Here is a 21,002-nt window from a genome sequence, read left to right on the forward strand (position 1 = left end):
GAAGGCGTCAATCAGCATGGCAGAAAAGAGAACGGAGAACAGTGTGGGCGCCAGGACGCAGCCCTGCTTCACTCCATTTACCACTCCATTTACCCCTACCCTGGTTTGTTTCTCCAAGGTTTTCCTTCCCCGGGGCTAGAGGTTTTATGCACCTCTTACTCGCATGATGAACAGTGCCACCTGTTACCCCACCCCGTCCTGGTAGAAACATCACTATTTGATCCGGGACTGCTTATTCAACCAGGCAAGCCTGACTTATATTGCAGATAACCCTCATATCTGGGGGCCGTTCCCCTATCTGCCACATGGTGATCCGCTGGGTTGGGGACAGTCGCCCCGCCCAGACTAAATTGATATATGATGGAACTGGAATATACCCACTTTCAGTCCTAATTAAATCAAGACAAATTAGATTTTGGACGTCTCTCCTGTTTAGTGAGTCAGAAAAACTGTCTTTAAAAAATGTGCAGCATATCATATAATTTATACTTTAAAGGGGTTTATAGGTCACACTGGATTAGTGACATACACCAAATTTTAGTTGAGATGGGATTTGATTTTGTTAGGGAATTACAGACATTTTTAGATAAAGGTTATTTATGTTGCAATGTTATTACTGCTTTGAAAGATAATTTTGAAAAGATATGGACTGAATCATTACACCGAAGTACTAAATGCATTTTTTGTAAATTTTATAAAAAGAATTTAAGAGAGAAAAATACATTGGTCAATTGCCCACAGTAAATATAATTTCGTTAATAAAGTTTAAATGCAACAATCATTGTTTACCTATTGAAACAGGGCGGTTTAATGGAATTCCAAGAGAATACCTTATTTGTAAAAAATGTGACATGAATACTGTTGGTGATGAATTTCATTTTATGGAGTGTCCAAACTTTTCTGATATTTGTATATATAAAAAAATTGTTACCCAATAAATATGTATGTCCAGAGTCTTTTTTTTTATAGATATTTTCTGCAAGCAAATGGGCTTTCCTTAAACTTAGCAAATTCATAAAGATTTGCAATGTTGCATAAGACAAGTACATGCAAAAGAAGGAATGTTAACCTACATTTTATCTTAATTGATGTAAACTTTATGATAATCCTAGTTGTGTTCCTGATTGCGCAGTTTTCTTAAATCCTCCATGCCCCAATAGGGGTCAAAGGTTGATTAAATCTTGAATATTGAATCTTGTGTGTGTGTGTGTGTGTGCGTGTGTGTGTGTGTGTGTAACACTTGGCATTGTCACCTGTAATCCAGCCAGCCATACAAAAAAAAGCATGCAAAAGGGCAGGAATTTAGAGTATTATGGAAGTTACCCAATCGCTTGACTCTGTCCCATCCTCTTTGTTGGTTGAATGTATTGATGTTCTACTGCCACATATTACTCATGTCATCAATTCTTCTTTATTGTCTGGGTGTTTTCTTGAAAGCTTCAAATCTGCTGTTGGAGGTCCACTCATCAAAAAATCATGTTTGCATCATAATTTTTTTTTTAAATTATCGACCTGTCTCAGATCTGTCATTTTACTAAAATTGCTAGAAAAGATTGTATTGTCTCAGCTCTTAACTCATCTGGAACAAAATCGTTAACTTGATTATCAACAGTCAGCATATAGATGTGGCCATAGCTGCAAAACGGCCCTTCTTAGAATAGTCAGTGATTTGCTTTCTGGATTTGATGATGATATCTGTTGTCACTCTTTTAGACCTGTCAGCATCCTTTGACACAATCAACCACTCTATATTCTTGAACACAATTAAAACTTCCTTTGGTATTTGTGACACTGCACTAGCATGGATCACATCTTACCTGTCAGATTCTACACAGAAAGTGTTTGTAAATGATAGATACTCTGGTGTGTATATGGTGTCCCACAGGGGTCCATCCTAGGCCCAGTTCTTCTCGTGCTGTATGTTATTCCTGTGTCAGATGTCATCAGTCACCATATGATGTTGCATGAGAGTTTGCTGATGACATGCAACTTTATCAGTCGGCCTCAATAGCTGAAATCAATGCACTGGTGACTCAAACACGGGAGTGCATTGCTGACCTAAAGGACTGGATGATTCTCAATAAGCTGCAACTAAATGATAATAAGACTGAATTTATGATAGCCTGTCTGAAAAAGTTCGGACAATTTCCTTCATTTCCTAACATTGCTGTGTTCAATAGCACACCTGTTTCACTTTCTCCTTCTGTTTGCAGTCTTGGTGTAATCCTAGACCAGTCTCTTTCCTTCCAACAGCACAATTCGAATATCTGTGAAGTCACCAATCTGGAACTGCATAGAATCAGTTCTATCCACCACAATCTCTCAACTGATGCAAACAAAACACTTGTATGTGCTCTGGTTCTCTCAAGATTGGATTACTGCAATTCTCTTTCAGCCGACATTCCCAAATATCTGTTAGACAGACTTCAACGAATTCAGAATAAGGCTACCAGACTCATTTGCAGAGCTTCTAAGTTTGACCTTCAGTCTATCTATTGGTTGCCCATTTCTGATCAAATACACTATCCACTTTTTTTTTTTTTTTTTTTGCAGTCAACGGATCTGGCCCAAAGTATCTTTCTCAACTCTGCCATATCTATATTCCATCTTGCCAGCACTGTTCTTCCTCTGACACTCAACTTCTCAGGACACCTCAAGTCAGAACTAAAACCTGCAGACACAGGTCATTTTCTTTTCACTTGCCAAAGATGTGGAACAAGCTCCCTGGTAACCTCCGTCATTCTGACTCCCTTGCCTCTTTCAAATCTGGTCTCAAAACTCACCTCTTCCCTCAGCAATAGGTTCAGTTATGGCAGCTCCACTACTTTGTGTGTGGTGTGTTTGACTAGGTGTGTATACATATGTATGTGATGTATGTGTACACATACACATGCATGTGTATGAATGTGCATTAATGCGTGTTTGATCGCATTGTGCGCTCGCTCCTGTGTGTGTGTGTGTGTGTGTGTGTATTTGTGCGTGCCTATGTGTGTGTATGTTTGGAGAACAGCTGCAATGTACATGTGTATGTTAAAATGTATGCATTCTCTCTCTCTCTCTCTCTCTCTCTCTCTCTCTCTCTCTCTCTCTGTGTTTAGTTTGTTGGTCACATTTTGGTGTGTGCAGGTAACATTGATGTATAATGTGTTATATAAACAAAAGCAACTAGAGCATATTTCTGGATAGTGTGCTATGTATTGTAAGTATTCATTATTATTATCATTAACCAGAACAGTGTAGCACAGCCAGCACATCAAAAAACACATACAATGGTGGAACAAAAGTAGGCACTCCTGATTTTGTCTGGGTTTTCTGCCTCTGTAAAAGCTTTTCCAATGGGATGTAAACTTGTGATGCGCTCTCCAACTGTTTTGCTTCAGGTGATATCTTCCAAACTAGGTGGCTGATCTGTCAAAGAAGAAGGAAATTTGGATTTCTTCCACAGACCAGTTGATACGGACAATATACATGTGTGTTCACCATGATGTTTTTTGCTGCCAGTCCCCAACACAGTACTGTTTCCAAATCAAGATCTTTCTTGTCTGTGATCACTTTCCACTTAATATTTTGGTTGTGCCTTTCAGTCGTTCCATTGCACAGAGGGCCTTAAGCAGCTGTTGTTTTCACTTCAGTGTTAAGTTTTTCATACATCTCGAAATTCTTCATTGTTGAATTCACAGCCATTGTCACTACCATTGGTGGGCCATGTACTCCAGTCCAGTGTTTCATAAGTTATTCACTGTAGCTGACGATTGCTTGCTTTTGATAATAGCACCAGCAATGAATCTTGTAAAGACATCAATCATGTGAGAGTGCCACACATTGTTGTCCAGCTCATGCAGATCAACAACAACTGTCTGATTGTTGTCATCTGCCAAGGGCATTCCTTCCACAGGTTTTGTTGGTGTCTTTCTATGACGAGCACACACATCACATTCTTTTAATTCTGTCATGTTGCAGTACATTTCTGTATTTTTGACTCATGCATTCTGCCTCAATTTCTTCAAGTTTTCAGCTGAAGTATGTCCAAATTGTTTGTGGAACTTCAAAATATGCTATGCTACAACTACTACTACTACTGCTGCAGTAATGGTATTAATAATAATAACAAGAAGAAGAATATTAATGATAATATACTCTATTTTCTCTTTTTCATCCAGTTTCTTCTATCACCAGGATCTCACAACCTTCTCCTTCCTTCATTTGTCTATGTTGAACAATGTCTATACAGTATTGTCCTGTTGATGTGTAATTCAACACCACAGGTTATTGAACATTTTGACCTTGTCATTGCACATGTCCAAAATGTATCTGCTTTCTTGAAATAAGTCTTGTTCAGTAAAATTGGTAAGTCTGCATCCACAACCTCTGTTACAATACTGCATTTTACATCTCCAGTCTGTAATGGTATTGATGTTTTCATGTAAGAGTTCACTTGCACACCATCGCCAAATCCAAAGGCCTTTGCGCTTGACATTGTTTTGATTTTTTCATCTTTTCTTCCTCCAGTTTGTCAACATACTGCTGAAACCATTTCTTTCCACACACATTCTTTGTGCAAGTTGTATCAATGGTGGCACATCCATAAACTTTTGTCTTTTGTTTTTCATTTTCAGGTTTTTGTTCTTTTGTCAACGTTCAAGTTGCATATTTCTTCTTGTTCTTGTGCAGAATCTGTCATTTTCACTTCTTCATGTCTCTCACATTTGTGAGGGCAATCTTTAGCCCAGTGAAACACAGACTGACATACAGCACATCTTGTTCTTCTACCATTTCTGTTGATTGGATTTGATCCTGTTCAGTTTTCATCTGCCATATTGTCTTTTGATAGTGTGTACTTGTTCAATGTTTAATTTACTCTCTTCATTAGAACCTGATTGATCTTTTTTTTCTTTTCTTTTTTTTTTTTCTTCTTTTTTTTTTAACCCCTTCAAAGCAGATTTCGTAGAAGAAATATTTCTGTCAGATGTTGCTGTTGTTAAAGGGGTAGATGCGGTGGGGGTAGGGGTTGAGTAGGATAACAGGCAGAGGATAGCTGCACACTCCACTCTCTCCTCGTACCACAGCAGGGTCTTTTAGAAAGATGAATTGAGGTGTTTATTTCTCTAACTTAACAGCACACTTGGAACACACACAATATTAAAACCCAGGTTAAATCAATACCAAAACATATGCTAAACATAATTGCACTGATGTAACAGAAACACATGGTAATCACAACTACCAAGTCACACATGTTCCCCATGTTGCATTATCACTCATGTGCACACACACATGGAAACACATGAACATACAGTTAGCCTGTAGATTTGTTCACCTTGAATATAACCATCACCACCTAACATACAAAATAGGTATGTCAAACCTCAAAATAACTCCAACTGTTGCAACCAAAACATTCTACACAGATGCAACACACATAATCTCTGTGTTTCTTTGTGACTGAATGCTTACATTGTTCCCACAGTATGTCAACAATTGACACACCACTGACATGTTACTGAACATTATCATTTATGCAAGCCAAGATGCACAACATGTAAACCCAAACATGATGTCCAAGCATCATACCATAAAATCAACCTATAGGAAACAGGAAAGCAGGGGGTGGGGGGGGATACTCAAATACCCTAAACCAGTACACCATTTAGTCATGTATTGGCTACATTGTGTATTTTAACCACTTTTCCCTCAGTCACTAGCCTCAAATACATTTAAGCCATACACATGCTGGCTATGCTCTCTCACAAGTCATGGTATCTGCATCAACACATTCCAGTTACATTAACTGTAAAATACCACATCAGCTAAAAAGGATCTCTCAATGCTCTTGTGACACAACATCACAATTCAACAAACTCCAAACTGTTTCCAAAAACCATAAAGTAAATTGTCAACAAAGCAAATTACCAGTACAAGCATTACTCACAGCCCCCAACGTTTCAGGGTTCACTTGATATTCATGTAGCAGAACACAATCCCACTGAGCCAGTGTGTTAGTCACAGAATCCAAGTATACCATAAATCAAGCATTCAACTAAGTCCGAAAAATAGATGCTAGTTTGACACTCACAGCCCCCATGGTACTGTCTTGACCGTCTGGCTCTCCTGGCCTGCTTCAAGGAAGGAAAAGAAAGAAACCCCACTTGCCTATTCATTTTATCCTCTTCACAAGCTGGCGCTGTATGCAAACTATCTTCCGACCCAGAACGTTTCCAATTGGCTGAAGTTCACAGACCAATCTGGGACCAACTGTGCTAGACTTGCACATCCAACACTTTTCTCACAGAACCTAGCATTGTCAAGGAGGAGGGGAGGGGAAGGGGAGGGGGGGGGGTGATGAAAAGAGGAAGGGAAGGAGGAGGAAAGATCGCCCAGCCCTGATTCTGTTCTAAACAGCTCATGATAAACACACCACACCATGTGGTGACCATTGAGGCAGATGCCATCCTGCCAGAGATCAACATGGGGGAGGGGGGTGGGGGGTAAGGAGGTGGTTTGGGGGGCAGGGGGGGACGGGGTTGAGGGTGATGGGAGTGGAAGGGAAAAGGGCAGGGGGTGTATAGGAAGAGAATGGTCAGAGGAGATACCATCTTTACTTAGTATTTCTTGATAACTTACTCCCTCTGTACTTGGCCAAGGGAAGGGGGGGGAGGGAGAGAGGGTATGGGGAGGGGTGTTGGTGGGGATAGATGCCATGAAAGGGGGGTGGGGGGAGAAGAGTAGGGAGGTAGGAAGGAGGGGTCCATCAGTGCGCAGTGTGTCTGAGAAAATCCCATGCTTCCACCATAGGCGTCTGACACACTATAACACTGTTAACACCTACTGTCTTTCTTTATCTGACAAACCTGCATTATCCAACAGTTAAAATGCAATTTCTGCATCTGGATATTTCATCTTGTGTTTACTACAAATGTTATATCTTCTTTTATACTGTCAATGATAAATTTGTTCATTGACATGTTTTATCCTTTTTTAAGTCTCTAAACATGCTGAGTATGCTAGATCCACTTAATCTTGTTGAAAGGGGCTATCAAGCACTGTCAACAAAATGTTCATACCTTCTCTTGTGTTTAGTTGTGTGGCATCTATTTCCAGTGCTTTTGCTCTTGCTTGTGCTTGCTTTTCTGGTTTGACGTTTGTATCTAGCTTCCATACCTCCAGATTATTTTCCATGTTCCATACACAGTATCCAGCCCTAGGCTTGGTGGCATTTTAAGATTCTGTTCCATTGTTAATTTCATTTGTGTTCTTCATGCTCTTCTACTTTGAAAACATACCTTAACCTTCGCTGGCTATCGTGGGTCATACACGACCCAGAAGGGTACAAAAACTCAAATATCTCAGCCAATTCTTAATATTTTTCTACGAAATTTCAGAAATGCTTCCTACACCTGAAATGCCAACTTTTGCCAAAAAAATGAAAAGAATTCAGTAATTAGTTAATGAGTAATTAAAGGTGGTGTTTTAACTACACACGAATGCTTGTGTGGGTCGTGTATGACCCATGCTTTTTAAAGAGGAAAAAACGAGGTCACCCCTTGAAAGCTCGTGTGGGTCATGCACGACCTATACCTTTTTAATAGTGATTTCAGGTTTAATTTGCAGTTAGTGAAGGAAAATAAAGAAGTTTTACTTTCAATAGCTTCACTACCCCACTACTCTCCCACTACCCCCCCCCCCCCCCCACCCCACCCCACCCCCGCCCCACCCCGTCTCTTTCGCCTGTCTTCAGCTATAACCCCCTTCCATCCCTTTCTCTAACAGCATGTACCTATGTGACTGAATATCTTTGATTGTGCGTGTATAGGATGCTATGAATCATCTCTCTCTCTCTCTCTGTCTCGCTGTCTGTCTTTCTCTCTCTCTGTGTCTCAGTCTCTCTGTCTCAGTCTCTCTCTCTATCTATCTATCTCTGTGTGCATAAATAGGGTTTGTATGTATGTGCATGTGGTGTTATGCGTTTGTGTGTGTGATCAGTTGTGTACGCGTGTGTGTGAGTGTGTGTGTGTGTGTGAATGCGTGAGCATGTGTTTCTTGTGAGTGTATGTGTTTGTGTGAGTCTGTGTATGCGTGTGCGAGCGCATGTGTGTGTAATCAGTTGTTACGGTATGTTTTCCTTTTCTATATTTTGTTGTAAGCTTTGGAGGAATATACAGGTTTTTGTCTCTTTACAAAGTATGGGTGCTGCATGACCCACACAAGCTTTGGAGGAATATACAGGTTTTTGTCTCTTTACAAAGTATGGGTTGTGCACGACCCACACAAGCTTTGGAGGAATATACAGGTTTTTGTCTCTTTAAAGGTATGGGTCGTGGACAACCCACATGAGCTTCCGTGTGTAGTCAAAAGCGACAGCGGTATGGGTCGTGGACGATCCACAAGAGCTTCCGTGTGTAGTCAAAAGCGACAGCCAGCGAAGGTTAAACATGTTTGAAATTGCCTCCTTGGCTCGGCATTACCTCTCGTCACCACTCAACATCATATCATTGCTTGGTTTCCAAAGTCTTGTTTGTGCATGTCATTAAATCTTAGTTCATTTCCAGCAAAACGCTTCCTGTTGATTTCCAATCACATGTTGTGCTGAACAAAGTTTCCAGTAACTTTGTCAATCATGATAACAGTCACAACCCACTTTATAACACAGATTGAAAGTAACACTTATGAAACTTTTGTGCATCTGACTGATCAGTCTGTGACTGAAACAGGCCAGGGTTAGAGTGACAGTGAACATGGCCATGGGCACCCATCAAAAAAAAAAAAAAAAAAAAAACAAACAAAAAAAAAAACCACCAAAAAACGAAATGAAAACAACATTTTCAAGAGAGTAGAGTGAAAGTAACAAAGGGAACTAACATGTATGAATTTTTATGGACAGTTTAAGAAGACAGAAAGTAACAATGGAAACATATTAGACTTCATAGAGGATGTGCTCTTCTTTCTTGACTTTATACAAATTTTACAGGCAACCTACATCTGAACGTGACATCCCCACAGTACGACCAGAAGGTGATGGACCTGATTGAGCCCTACATCTATGACTGGGTGGCAGGACAGAAGGGCAGTGTGAGCGCTGAACACGGCCTGGGCTTTAAGAAAAGGGACTTCATTTACCACAGCAAGTCGGCATCTGCGGTCAGTCTGATGAAGCAGATAAAGGGGCTGATCGACCCGAAGGGCATCATGAATCCCTACAAGCTGTTACCTTCCTCCTGAAAACACACAATTTAATATTGTTTTATGTGAATTGTAGACATACTGATTTTGAAGATGGAACTTTGAAGCTTTACCTTTACTTGCAAATGATTGATTATAAGTACAAAAGAAAAGGGAGAAGGTCACTAAAGCTGTGATGTTCTGATATGAAGAAAATACTGTTAATTTGGCTGAATTAATTCATCACCAAACAAGGAAAAAAAGAACGTCCCTGCATGTCTTAAGTATTTGGTGGTGTTATTTCTGTTTACTTGTTTACAGTCTTTATGTTCTGAGCCATCAACATTCTGTTGAAACAACTTGTTTTTCACTTTAATTTGTACCTGTCATGCCTCAGACAGAGGTCAGAGGTGAAAATTGTCTTGTTTTGTTCTTGATTGTACCACAGGATGCCAAAATCTGTTGAAATAATTGTTTTTACTTTTACTTTGACCTTGGTTCAAGGTTATGGGCGCCATGTGTGCATTGCGTCCTTTGTGTATTTGCGTTTTCTTCGAAGTGGATGTGGGTTAGGTGGGGCAAGATGGAATGGCAGGCCACGCCAAAACAAAATTCTTTGAGAAATAAAGTTTTGAGTACTTACTCTCTGAAAAAAAAAAAAGATTTCAGTTCTCTGTCTCTGTCTGTCTCTCTTTCTCCCCTCCCTCTCTCTTTCTTTCAGACTATCTCTGCTTCTTTCCGCACCTATCTGTTTTACTTGGAGTCTGTCTGTATCTCTTTCAGGCTGATCTCAATCTGTTTCTGTCTGTCTGTCTGTCTCTCTCTGTGCGAGTTCAGAACCATGCTAGTGAGTGTGTTCCAGCACTGGCAGGTGACAGGCAGGTTTGTTACCATACTGGTAAACATTTTGTGTCAGAAATCAAAATTATTCGGTCAGTCGAGGTGTTTCTCGGTCGAGGATGTGGTATCATGGAAAGACACATTGCTGTGTGCTTGAAAACAGACTGTGAGTTATATTCCACCAAAACTGCTGTTTTTCAGCATTCAGCTGCACCAGAGTACACACGGTCGTGCTTTGCCTTGTTGACTGCTGTAACTGTTATTTTCATGGTATGCTGCCTGTTGGCCTGTGGTCCTGACTCACCTGATAAAGAAGAAAGGTGTGAAGAGGTAACTTCCCTGACCGAAGTTGGAAGTACTGAAGTCGAGGACTCAGCAAGGCAGCTCAGAAGCTACAATATTTCTTGAAGCTAATACAGGTCATACAAGCCTGCATGCGAATGTAGCCGTGTTAACTCGAGTGGTATATTATGAAGGGGTTACAAAAGAATAAGTAAATTACTGATTTACACAGGATTTAATGTGTGAAAGGATAGAAAGCTCCTTCGCACAGGCCAGGTACATATAGAGGCCAGTCACAAAGGGTTTGTCCTAGGACTTTTGGCCACGAGAAGTTTATGCCGACATGGGCAGTGAAATCCCCAAGGATGATCAGCCTGTCCTTTCTGTCTACCGCTGAAATGGTGCGGCTGAGCTCCTCATAGAAAGCTTCTTTGATGTCATCAGGGTTGGTCATCGTTGGGGCATAGCAGCTGATGACTGTGGCGAAGCGATCCTTGGACAGCTTCAGATGCAGGGTCATCAGCCTGTCGTTTATCCCACATGGGACCTATCATGAAAAATATGAAAATTGATTATTATCATTGTTGTTAGATTGGATCAGGCGAGTCATTCTCCATGCTTGACCGGATTTGCAGACAATTAGATTCCCTTCAAAACGCCAGTGTGTTTTACATATCTGGGAACCTTAAAGTTGTAATATATTTCAAAAGGGGTCGTCTCTGTTCGGCCGGTCCCCATCTCACTCATCGGGTTGAATTTGGTTTTCTTAAAAGATGGAGGGTGTGAGGGGGGGAGGGGCGCGGGGAGGGTGCGGGGATGGGATCCTTAGGGCTTTAGGGTAAATTCAGTTCTGGGGCCATGCCGCTGTGTCCCCTGTCTATATGTCCCCCATCAACAGGTGACGCTTGCTCTGGCCCATCTAGCTTGGCGCCTGAAGATCACAACAGGAGCCCGTGCAACTGAAGCCTGGCGCATCACAGAAATGCAATGAAAGCGTGCTCGTGTGCGCCGCAAGGCCCGAGAAGAATCCACTGCCACATGTGGGCAACTGAACCTTCAGGGCCCAGAATGACATCATAAGTCACCTCCGGACCCACAGCCACCAATCTTCCCTCAGATTTTTTAAGCCATGGTCATCGTCGAATCCGAATGACGAACATCACATATATCCCCCAGGTGCTTATGTCACACCAGGTCTTTAATTATGCACCCAGATCTTCTTAACTCTAACTGAATTAACTCTTCTCAGCTGTGCTCAACTCAGCTCTGCTCATATGTGCCCAGCTCAAATCTCTGTTCTGTACTTCCCACTCAGTTCAACTGTGCTCATCTCAACTCAATTCATCTCTGCTACCCCCTGGGCACCACCCTCAGACTTGAATACCCCTTTCCTCTCGCCTCCATCCTGTGAGATAGAACATCTTGGCAGAAAGTAGTGCTATCGCCCCGTACATTTTATCCAGTATAAAAATAAAGATGTCATGGTGCCATTATTCAAATCATTAGTAAGACCAATGATGATGATGATGGTGGCTTGCGAAGATCAGTGGGAAGTTCCCGCCAGGGATGGGCGGCATGCCTTTTAATGACTAATTAGTCCAATCCGTGATCTGCAGAGTCTGTGGCATTGTGGGCAGGTGTAGATCTGGCCTGCATTGCTGGGCTGCGGACCTGGGTCTTTCCTTCTCCTTCTTTTCTCCTGGATGTTCAGTCGTCTGGTTTCCTCAAAGTGTTGGGTTCCCATGAGCGTTGAAGATCTCCAGCTACCTCTATCTGATGCTGACTGCTTCCATTTCTTGGGGTTGATGTCCGCTTGGTATAGTTGCTTCTTCAGTTGGTCCTTGAATCTTTTCTGTGGTGCGCCTGTATTGCGTTTGCCTTGGACCAACTCCCCATAGAATACTGCTTTCGGCATGCGAGTGTCAGGCATCGGATGTGTCCTGCCCAGCGAAGCTGTTTTAGCATGAGCACTGACTTGATGCTTTGCAGTTGAGCTCTTTCTAGGACTTCTATGTTCGTTATGGAGTCCTTCCACTTGATGCCCATGCTAGACCAAAGGCATCTCTGATGGAACTGCTCCAGCCGCTTTGTTTGTCTCCGGTACAGCACCCATGCCTCTGATCCATATAGCAGTGTTGACAGCACAGCAGCTCGGTAGACTTGCATCTTTGTGGAGAGTCGCAAGGAGTGGTTTTTCCATACTCTTTTCTGGAGGCGGCTAAATGCACTGCTTGCCTCTGAGAGGCGGTTGTCCACATCTTTGGTCACTGTAGCGTCGTTCGATATGACGCTGCCCAGGTAGGTGAATTGCTCTACCCTGTTAAGGGGATGGCCATCAATCCTTATGTGGGGAACAGTGTACACGGTCCCTGGTGCTTTTTGGTGGAGGACTTCAGTTTTCTTCAGACTTGTAGTCAGACCGAATGCATTGGCTGCCTGTGAAAAACGGTCTACAATGACCTGCAGAGCTTCTTCTGTGTGTGCCAGGAGGGCGCAGTCGTCTGCAAAGAGCAGGTCCTGGATAGCTTCTTCTGAGGTCTTCGTGTGGGCCATGAGTCTTCGCAAGTTGAATACGTTGCCATTGGTTCTGAATCTGATGTAAATCCCCTCGTCTAGATCCTCCTTTGCTTCTCGCAAAGAGTGTAGGGGCTAATACGCAGCCTTGCTTCACTCCATTGCTGATTGAGAATTCTTCAGAGTAATCACCATTGCACTTACCCATTTGTCCTTCGTGGAGTTGTAGGATTGCAAGGAACTTTGGAGGGCATCCCAGTTTGGTCATTATTTTCCATAGGCCATCTCTGCTGACTGTGTCGAAGGCTTTCGTGAGGTCTATGAATGCTGCATATAGGTTCATATTCTGTTCTCTGCACTTCTCTTGGATCTGCCTCAGCACAAAGATCATGTCAGCTGTTCCTCTATTTGCTCTGAAGCCGCACTGGCTCTCTGGGAAATGTACCTCACCAATGGATGGGATGAGCCTGTCTGGGAGAACTCGGGCGAGGATCTTGCCAGCAATGGAAAGCAATGTGACGCCTCTGTAGTTGGAGCAGTCTGAATAGGAACCCTTAGTAAGACCAATACTGGATTGGTAATGTGGTATGGTCCCCTTACCTTAGAAAACAAATTGACGTGATTGAAAATGTACAGAGAAGATTTACCAAACAAATTATAGGGATAGGTAGTGTGTTGTATGAAGACAGACTAACTAGTTTGAAACTCCCAAGCCTGGAATATTACAGGTTATGGGGTGATATGACTGAGACATAGAAGATTCTACATGGACATTATGCCAGTGATAAGACAAAACCTTTTCACTCCGTCTAAACTTCAGTAATCATACCAGGGACAACCACTCAAAGAAACTGATGAAGACATTCACCAAATCAAACCTTTTTCACACTTTTTTTTTACTAACAGGGTTGTTAACTTCTGGAATAACCTGCCCAGTAACATTGTCGCTGCAGGAACACTTAACAGTTATAAGAATTTATTAGATAAACACTCAGTGGAAGGATCAGTTGTGGAGTCCAAGTTAATTTCTCGCCATGGGAAGCTAGCCATAACATAAGTAATTGCTAACTCTTATATAAAGTATTTATTTTAAAAAATATATTTCAAAAATCCTAACTGATGAGATAAAGGCTGATAGAGCCCCAGAGCCGTGACACTTGATATGATATATCATGTGATACACGTTGCGCCATTGACATGTGGCGCTGTATGAAACGTAGCGGTAATGAGACAGTGAAACTGAAAATAGTAGTGCTACCGACCGATGTAGTGTGGTATTGGGCGTAACCTTAACGACACGTTGCAAGATTGACACGACTCTAAAGCGCTATCGGGATGTCCCCCTTCAAGATTATGGCTACTACACGTATCATATGCCTATGAGGGTGGAGGACGCATGTGCACTGTCCAAGTCACTTAATTCCCCGGGCAGGATGTGCTCCTCAAGTTGTCATTCTCCCTGAAAAAAAGGACTTTACCAAGATAGTAATATTTTAGCAAAAAAACGGTCATTTTGATCATTCAAAAGCTATGCTTCGGAAGAAGAAAAAAGGGGGTGGGGGGAGGAGGGGGCGCGGACGAGGAAGGGGGGCGTAGAAAAACAAACAAAACAACAACAGTGAGTGTTGCACACGTTTTAAGCACAATACTCTCCATCAAAAACAAAATAAAACATATACAAATCTCCTGGGCAATGATTGCTTATTAAAATTGTGAATATTGATCCATTAATATAATGCTAATTTCTCGGCATATACCGGTAGAACACCACTCCGCTCGAAACTCCAGTTCAGTTTCAGTAGCTCACTGAGGAGGCGTCACTGCGTTCGGACAAATCCATATACGCTACACCACATCTGCCAAGCAGATGCCTGACCAGCAGCGTAGCCCAACGCGCTTAGTCAGGCCTTGAGAAAAAAAAGGTGAATAAATAAAAGATAAGCTTACATAAATAAATAAATAAATAAAAATTATAGAAAAAGATAGTAGTAACAATAATGATAATAATATAATAATAATAAATAAATAAATAAGACAACAATGATGATAAATAAGCAAATAAATGTAAAACATGGAGACACACATTCACACATACACCCACACATGCATAACAGATATGTCCAAACATGCAGTTTCACAGATATGAAAGCACAGTCAAATACATATAAACGTACATGAGCTCCAACACACACACACACACACACACATTACCCTGCACCTCCTCTACCCCCTCCTCCACACACTCATTTCTAGTCTACGTATCGCATCTTCCACGGCACACACACACACACACACACACACACACTCACAGAGATGAACACTTACTTGTACAAGCACACACACATACGCCCATATCTCCCACCCCCAACCCCACACACATATGTACAAAGATATATATATCCTGTTGCTCCCACAGTGTAGGTATGCATACACTCACATACCTCATCCTCTACCCCACCTCCCCCCGCACCCCCACCTCCCCCTCACACACACACACACACACACACACACACACACACACACACACGCACGCACGTGCACAGAACTCTCCTGACACTTGTGTACACTTACACTCTCGCGCATGCACAAACGCACTCAAAAGCACAGACCCACACATACACACAAACACACACATACACACACGCACAGAGGCTGCCACTGATTGGCCGCAAGAGGGATGGGAAAAGATATCTGATGCCAAGAACGTGGCGTCTAGTGTGTTGCTCAGTCTATTGTATTTGGAAAAGCCCACAGAGACTTTGTTCCGTTTTGAAGAAATTTGCGCAATGTTGGTTTGGAAATGATGCCGATATTTGTTTGATTTGCATCGTGCTCTACCTTTGATGTTAGACTTACGGCCGCTCCCTCTCTCTGCTTTTATTTCTTTGAGGCGATCGATGGTGTGATGGCCTTGTACCTGTTCTTTCTGATATTATTTGACTTTTCTGGGGATTTCCGATTTTCCTAGATGTAGGCCGCTCGTTGGTGTTGCGTTACCAGCAAGTCTGTCAGCTCGCTCATTTCCCCTAACACCTGCATGTCCCGGGCAGTATGACCATGTGAGTTTTTTAATCTGAAAGTTGCGCATTGCCTTATGCCACTCTGGGCTCCCCATTCCGTTTTCAGTTTTCTGTATGAGGTTTATTGAGGCGGTTAGAATCATGGCATAATGGTTTCCGGGCGTATGGATGGACGATAGCCACTGGAGGGCGTGTGTCGCAGCTTCAACTTCCATCGTTAGGCTGGAGGTTGTGACTTTGTAGGCAGCATTCTCTTCCCAAATTGTTTTTCCATTTTGTTTCGCAGTGAATCCCCAGCCGGATTGGTCTTTGGTGACTGAGCCATCTGTGCATATGATGATGTCCTCTTCTTTACTGCCTCCCGAAACCTGGAGGGGGTCAAGCTGGTGTTCTCTTGACCCCCTCCCGGGGGGGGGGGGTCACTACCTTGTCGTGGTCGGGAGGTTTAGTGGCCAGTGATCGAGCGAGCTATGTCGGTGGGGGCATCAGTGCTTCTGGGGGTTTACTGCTCTAGTCCCAGGTCTTAATTGACAGCCTACATAGCCATTGTATCTGTTCAGGCTGAATAAGTGGTGGTTTTTGTACTGATGCCCCTGATAGGGCTTCCCATGCCGAACAGGTCGTGAGTGAGGCCCAAACTAAACGTGACCCACTGTCCCTTTCGCTATTCTCTATTCTTCTTTTTACCGCCTCTTTTCTGTCCTCAGCTCCCCATCAAGCCTTCTTTTCCACATTCTTTTTTTCTCTGCGGCCTTCTTCAGGCCCGCCGTGTTTGCCGTGCGGCGCGACCTGTGATGGAGGGGAATGAGATCCTGGGGAATGAGAAAGCACGCTGCTCTCAACACATCCCTTTGGCTCGGACCTCTCCTAAGACAGGCGGCACACACTGGCCCGTGTGTGTCAATCGGCTACCCCTTCGTGGGGCTGGGTCAAGACTGGCAGTTTGGAGGCTAGCGAGGATAACCCCCGTAGTGCTCGGTTCTCTGTCCCCGGGACCTGGGCATGATCGGGGGGGGGGGGGGGGGGGGGGGGAACACGTTGGACCTAAGCTGTTAGTCGTATATCCATAGAAGCAACCACAGGACTCGCTCCTCTGGACACCAGACAAGAAGAGAAAGTTCTCATACAGCATGAAAAATTCCAAAGACTTCCCTCACACCCAGCCTACCAACAGCTGCAAGAACTAACCAAAAATAAACTGAAGAGAAGCAGCTTCAACCACCTGGCAAAAAACTGCTGAGAACCCACAGCGACATCCTCCCCAGCACCCCTGAAGAACGAGAGCCTCTCCAGGATGCCGAAGAATGGAATCTTCAGCAGGACGGCGTGTTCTACGCTACAGACGTGCCAGGAGTGACCAGCAAGGGAGACCAGCCAGACTACATGCTGAAGACCCTCACGCTGGAGATGCTGCACGCAAAGTACAACGCCTCAGTGTGGACTCGCATCTACACTGACGGATCTGCTGATGCAGCCATTAAGAATGGAGGAAGTGGAATCTACATCAGACACCCAGATGGCCACACCTCCACTCACTCCCTGCCTGCGGGTGGACGCTCGTCAAACTACCGGGCCAAACTTACTGCTCTGAGAGAAGCTGCCAGACTGATCAAAGCAGACGAACACCCGCCTGAACACGTTGTCTTTCTGACAGACTGTAGATCAGCCATCCAAAAATTGCAGTCACCCAGTGAGCAGTTGGAAAGAGACACACAGCGCCTGCTTGGCGATCTCTCGCTACACACATACGTCGCTGTCCAGTGGATCCCTGCCCACTGTGGTCTGGCAGGAAACGAGGAGGCGTACAGACTGGCCAAGTCTGGCAGCAGACTGGAGCAGACAAACCAGCCAGTCTCATACAATGAGGCAAAAACCCTGGTCAAACGAAAATTCAAAAACACATTCCAGCAACAACATAGCCATCCACCTGATGACAGATGCCTCACCTGCAGCGATTCCAGCAGACAATCATATTCCGACTACGCACGGGGCACTGCCGCCTGCGAAACCACATGTACCAAATGAAGCTGTCACACACTCCTGACTGCCCGTGTAAGACAGGCCCACAAACCCCGGAGCACATCCTGCAGTCCTGCCCCCTGTATCAAGATGCACGCAGCAGTGGCCCTATGGAGCCACACTGGCAGAAAAGCTCTGGGGCACCAAAGAAGATCTCATCAAGACCACCACCTTCATTTCCAGCATAGGACTGCAAGTCTGAGACCATGATCACAGGGAACGCAGAAGAAGAAGTATATCCCTCCCGAAACCTGGAAGGGGTCAAGCTGGTGTTCCCTTGACCCTGGCCCCTAAGTTGGACCCCATGTGGGTGGGTAAGGGAGGGATGAATGTACAATTATTAAAACCATGACTTCCAAACAAATACACCCCCCTAAACTTGGCAAAAGAAGGAGACCAGGAACTGACGACTCTGACTCTGATTCGGAGGTCGGTGAGACCTCTGGATTTTGGCCGTCGTGGCTTGTGGTGGAGGGCGCTGATGACGACAAGCCCTTGTCGGCTCTCAGCCCCTTCGCTATCCAGAAGGGCTTCCAGTGTCTGGCAGGCTCACTGAGATCTATCAAGAGGCTGAGGAGCGGAGCATTTCTGGTGGAGACAGAGTCAAAAAGGTAGACACAGTTTCTGCTCAAGGCGACCACTTTTGTGGATAGGGCGTTGAGGGTTTCCCCTCACAAAGGACTGAACTGTTCAAAGGGGGTTATCAGATGCCCGGAGTTGAGAGGAGTGTCTGAAGCGGAACACCCAGCTCCTGCTCTTCAATGTCAGACAGGGTGGTGCCGACCCTCACCTGGAATTGTCTGTCTTGCAAAAAAATTGTGGATGAACTGGGACAGGTGTCCTCGGAAGCCGAGCTTGTGCAGGTCCGAGAGGATTCCAAATTTCCAGGTGGTATCGTAAGCTTTCTCTAAGTCAAAAAATATGGCCACCACATGCTGTTTATTTACAAAGGCATTTCTTACAGTGGTTTCCAGACGAACCAGATGGTCAACGGTAGAACGATGCTTGCGGAAACTGCACTGGATGTTCCGCAAGGGAGTATTCTGTCACCGGCTCTCTTCAGCATCAAAATTAATGACATCATTCAATCGTTCAGAAGGGATCGGACAGCTCGCTGTTCGTGGACGATTTCACCTTGTATGCAACTGGCAGCATGTATGCCAGCATCCAGCAACGGCTTCAGCTCTGCGTCGACAAAATCCAGTGTTGGGCAGAGGAGAATGGCTTCACATTTTAGTCCTCCAAAACTGAATGTATTCATTTTCATAACTTTCGCCAGTTCTATCCGGACCCTGAAATCCGTCTGGGAAAATCCACCATCCCGGCGGTCAAGGAAGCCAAATTTTTAGGGGTCGTCTTTGATCAGAAGCTGAACTTCCTCAGCCATATCAAACAGCTGAAAGTATCTTGCCAAAAAGCCCTGAACATCATCCGAGTTGTGGCACACATGGACTAGGGTGGTGATAAGAAAACTCTCTTGCACCTCTACAGAGCTCTGGTCCGGTCCAAACTGGATGACGAAAGTGTAGTATACGGCTCGGACAGACCGTCTTACCTGAAACTGTTGGACCCTATACACCACCAAGGGTTTCGTCTCAGCTTAAGTGCTTTCCGAAGCACCCCTGTGCACAGCCTGTATGCAGAGGCGGGGGAACTGCCTCTCTCCAACCGCAGATTGAAGCTGACCCTAAATTATTATTTGAAATTGTTTTCTGAACCTACAAACCCTGCTTACGACGCTGTATTCAACAACCCTTTCAACAAGAAATTTAAAGACAACCCAAACTGCATCCCTCCTCTTGGACTCTGCATTCAGCCACACATAGAAAATGCTGATCTGGATATCGGTGGCATCTCAGATTTCTCCAAGTTCCCCGACAGCCCTCCGTGGACCTTTAGATTACCTGAGGTCCGATTCGATCTGGCCTCGTACCGTAAAGACTCCACCAGTTCTCTGGCCTACAGAACTTACTTTTCAGAACTCTGCCACAAATTTCCCACTTTTCAAAAAATCTTCACTGACGGTTCCAAGTCAGAGGACGGAGTCGCTGCATCTGCGTTCTGTCCCGCCTTTCCTGACCGGCCCTCAACGGAACACATCCTGTCTGACAGCTCGGTGTACACTGCGGAACTGACCGCACTGGTTCTGGCAGTAAAAATGGTTCTCTCTTCAAAACAAAAGAGATTCATGATCTTTTCCGACTCTTTGTCAGCCCCGGAGGCGATCGCCTGCAGGAATATCACTCATCCCAAACTGCTGGAATTTTATGAAGCTTTTACTCCGCAACGAAGAAAGGATACGAGGTTGTGTTGGCCTGGGTTCCCGGACATGTTGGCATTCGTGGTAACGAAAGGGCAGACCTGCTGGCCAGGAACGCTGTAAAGAAAGAATTATCGAGATCCTTTGTACCATACACAGACATGAAGCGGAAGGTGAACACTTGTGTTAAGGATCTTTGGCAAGAGGAGTGGAACACCCAGACGGACAACAAGCTCTTCCAGATCCGTCCAGACCTAAAAGAGACCCTCCCTTCGGGGGTGAAGAACAGAAAGGAGGAGTCTGTGCTGTGCAGACTGCGTGCGGGGCACACTTTTTTTCCTCATTCTTACTTGTTGAAGGGGGAAGAGGCCCCTAGATGTATTCCCTGTGATGAGCCTCTCACCATGAAACACGTGCTCCTTGACTGTTGGGATCTGCAACTAAAGTTACTCAGCTGCTCTCAGCGTGTATACTCATTAGCAAATAATGCTTTACCATCGTGTCAAACCACATGTGAAGTGGAGAAATCAAATGATTATGTTGTTTGGGTAAAAAAAAACCCAAAAAAAACCAATGAGTTTAGTTGGAAATTACTGCCCTTTGATTAACAGAGGGAACATTCACTTTCACTACCCTTTGTGCCAACATTCAACAATCGACTGAGTCATATCCGTCCCTCACCACCCCACCTTCCTGTCTTTCTCTGTCTTATTCATCATCAAGATCAAAATATAATCTGCTTTGTTTTTTGGTATATTGTCTTATTATGCACGGAATTGAACATATCTTATCACCAGTGGCTTATCTCCAAGCCTCTCTCACCCCTCTCTTGGTGTGTGTGTGTGTGTGTGTGTGTGTGTGTGTGCCGAGAGGGAGGGAGGAATGGAGAGAAATATCTATGTATTTATTTG

The 21,002-nt window shown here is 44.1% G+C and overlaps 1 protein-coding gene across 3 annotated transcripts in view; it reads left to right on the forward strand.

Moving 5' to 3' along the window:
* Nucleotides 1-9,804, forward strand: part of LOC143287539 (D-2-hydroxyglutarate dehydrogenase, mitochondrial-like) — a 56,572-nt gene extending 46,768 nt beyond the window's left edge. For 2 of the 3 annotated variants that reach the window (XM_076595591.1, XM_076595590.1), the window contains one exon: nucleotides 8,966-9,804. In XM_076595591.1, coding sequence (XP_076451706.1) covers nucleotides 8,966-9,216 — 251 coding nt within the window. In that variant the 3' untranslated portion in view covers nucleotides 9,217-9,804. The remainder of the gene's footprint in view (nucleotides 1-8,965) is intronic. The other variant, XR_013055977.1, reaches the window with a different exon arrangement.
* The last annotated feature ends 11,198 nt before the right edge of the window (nucleotides 9,805-21,002 follow it).

This window comes from Babylonia areolata, chromosome 11 (genome assembly GCF_041734735.1).
Source record: "Babylonia areolata isolate BAREFJ2019XMU chromosome 11, ASM4173473v1, whole genome shotgun sequence".
Lineage (NCBI taxonomy): Eukaryota > Metazoa > Mollusca > Gastropoda > Neogastropoda > Buccinidae > Babylonia > Babylonia areolata.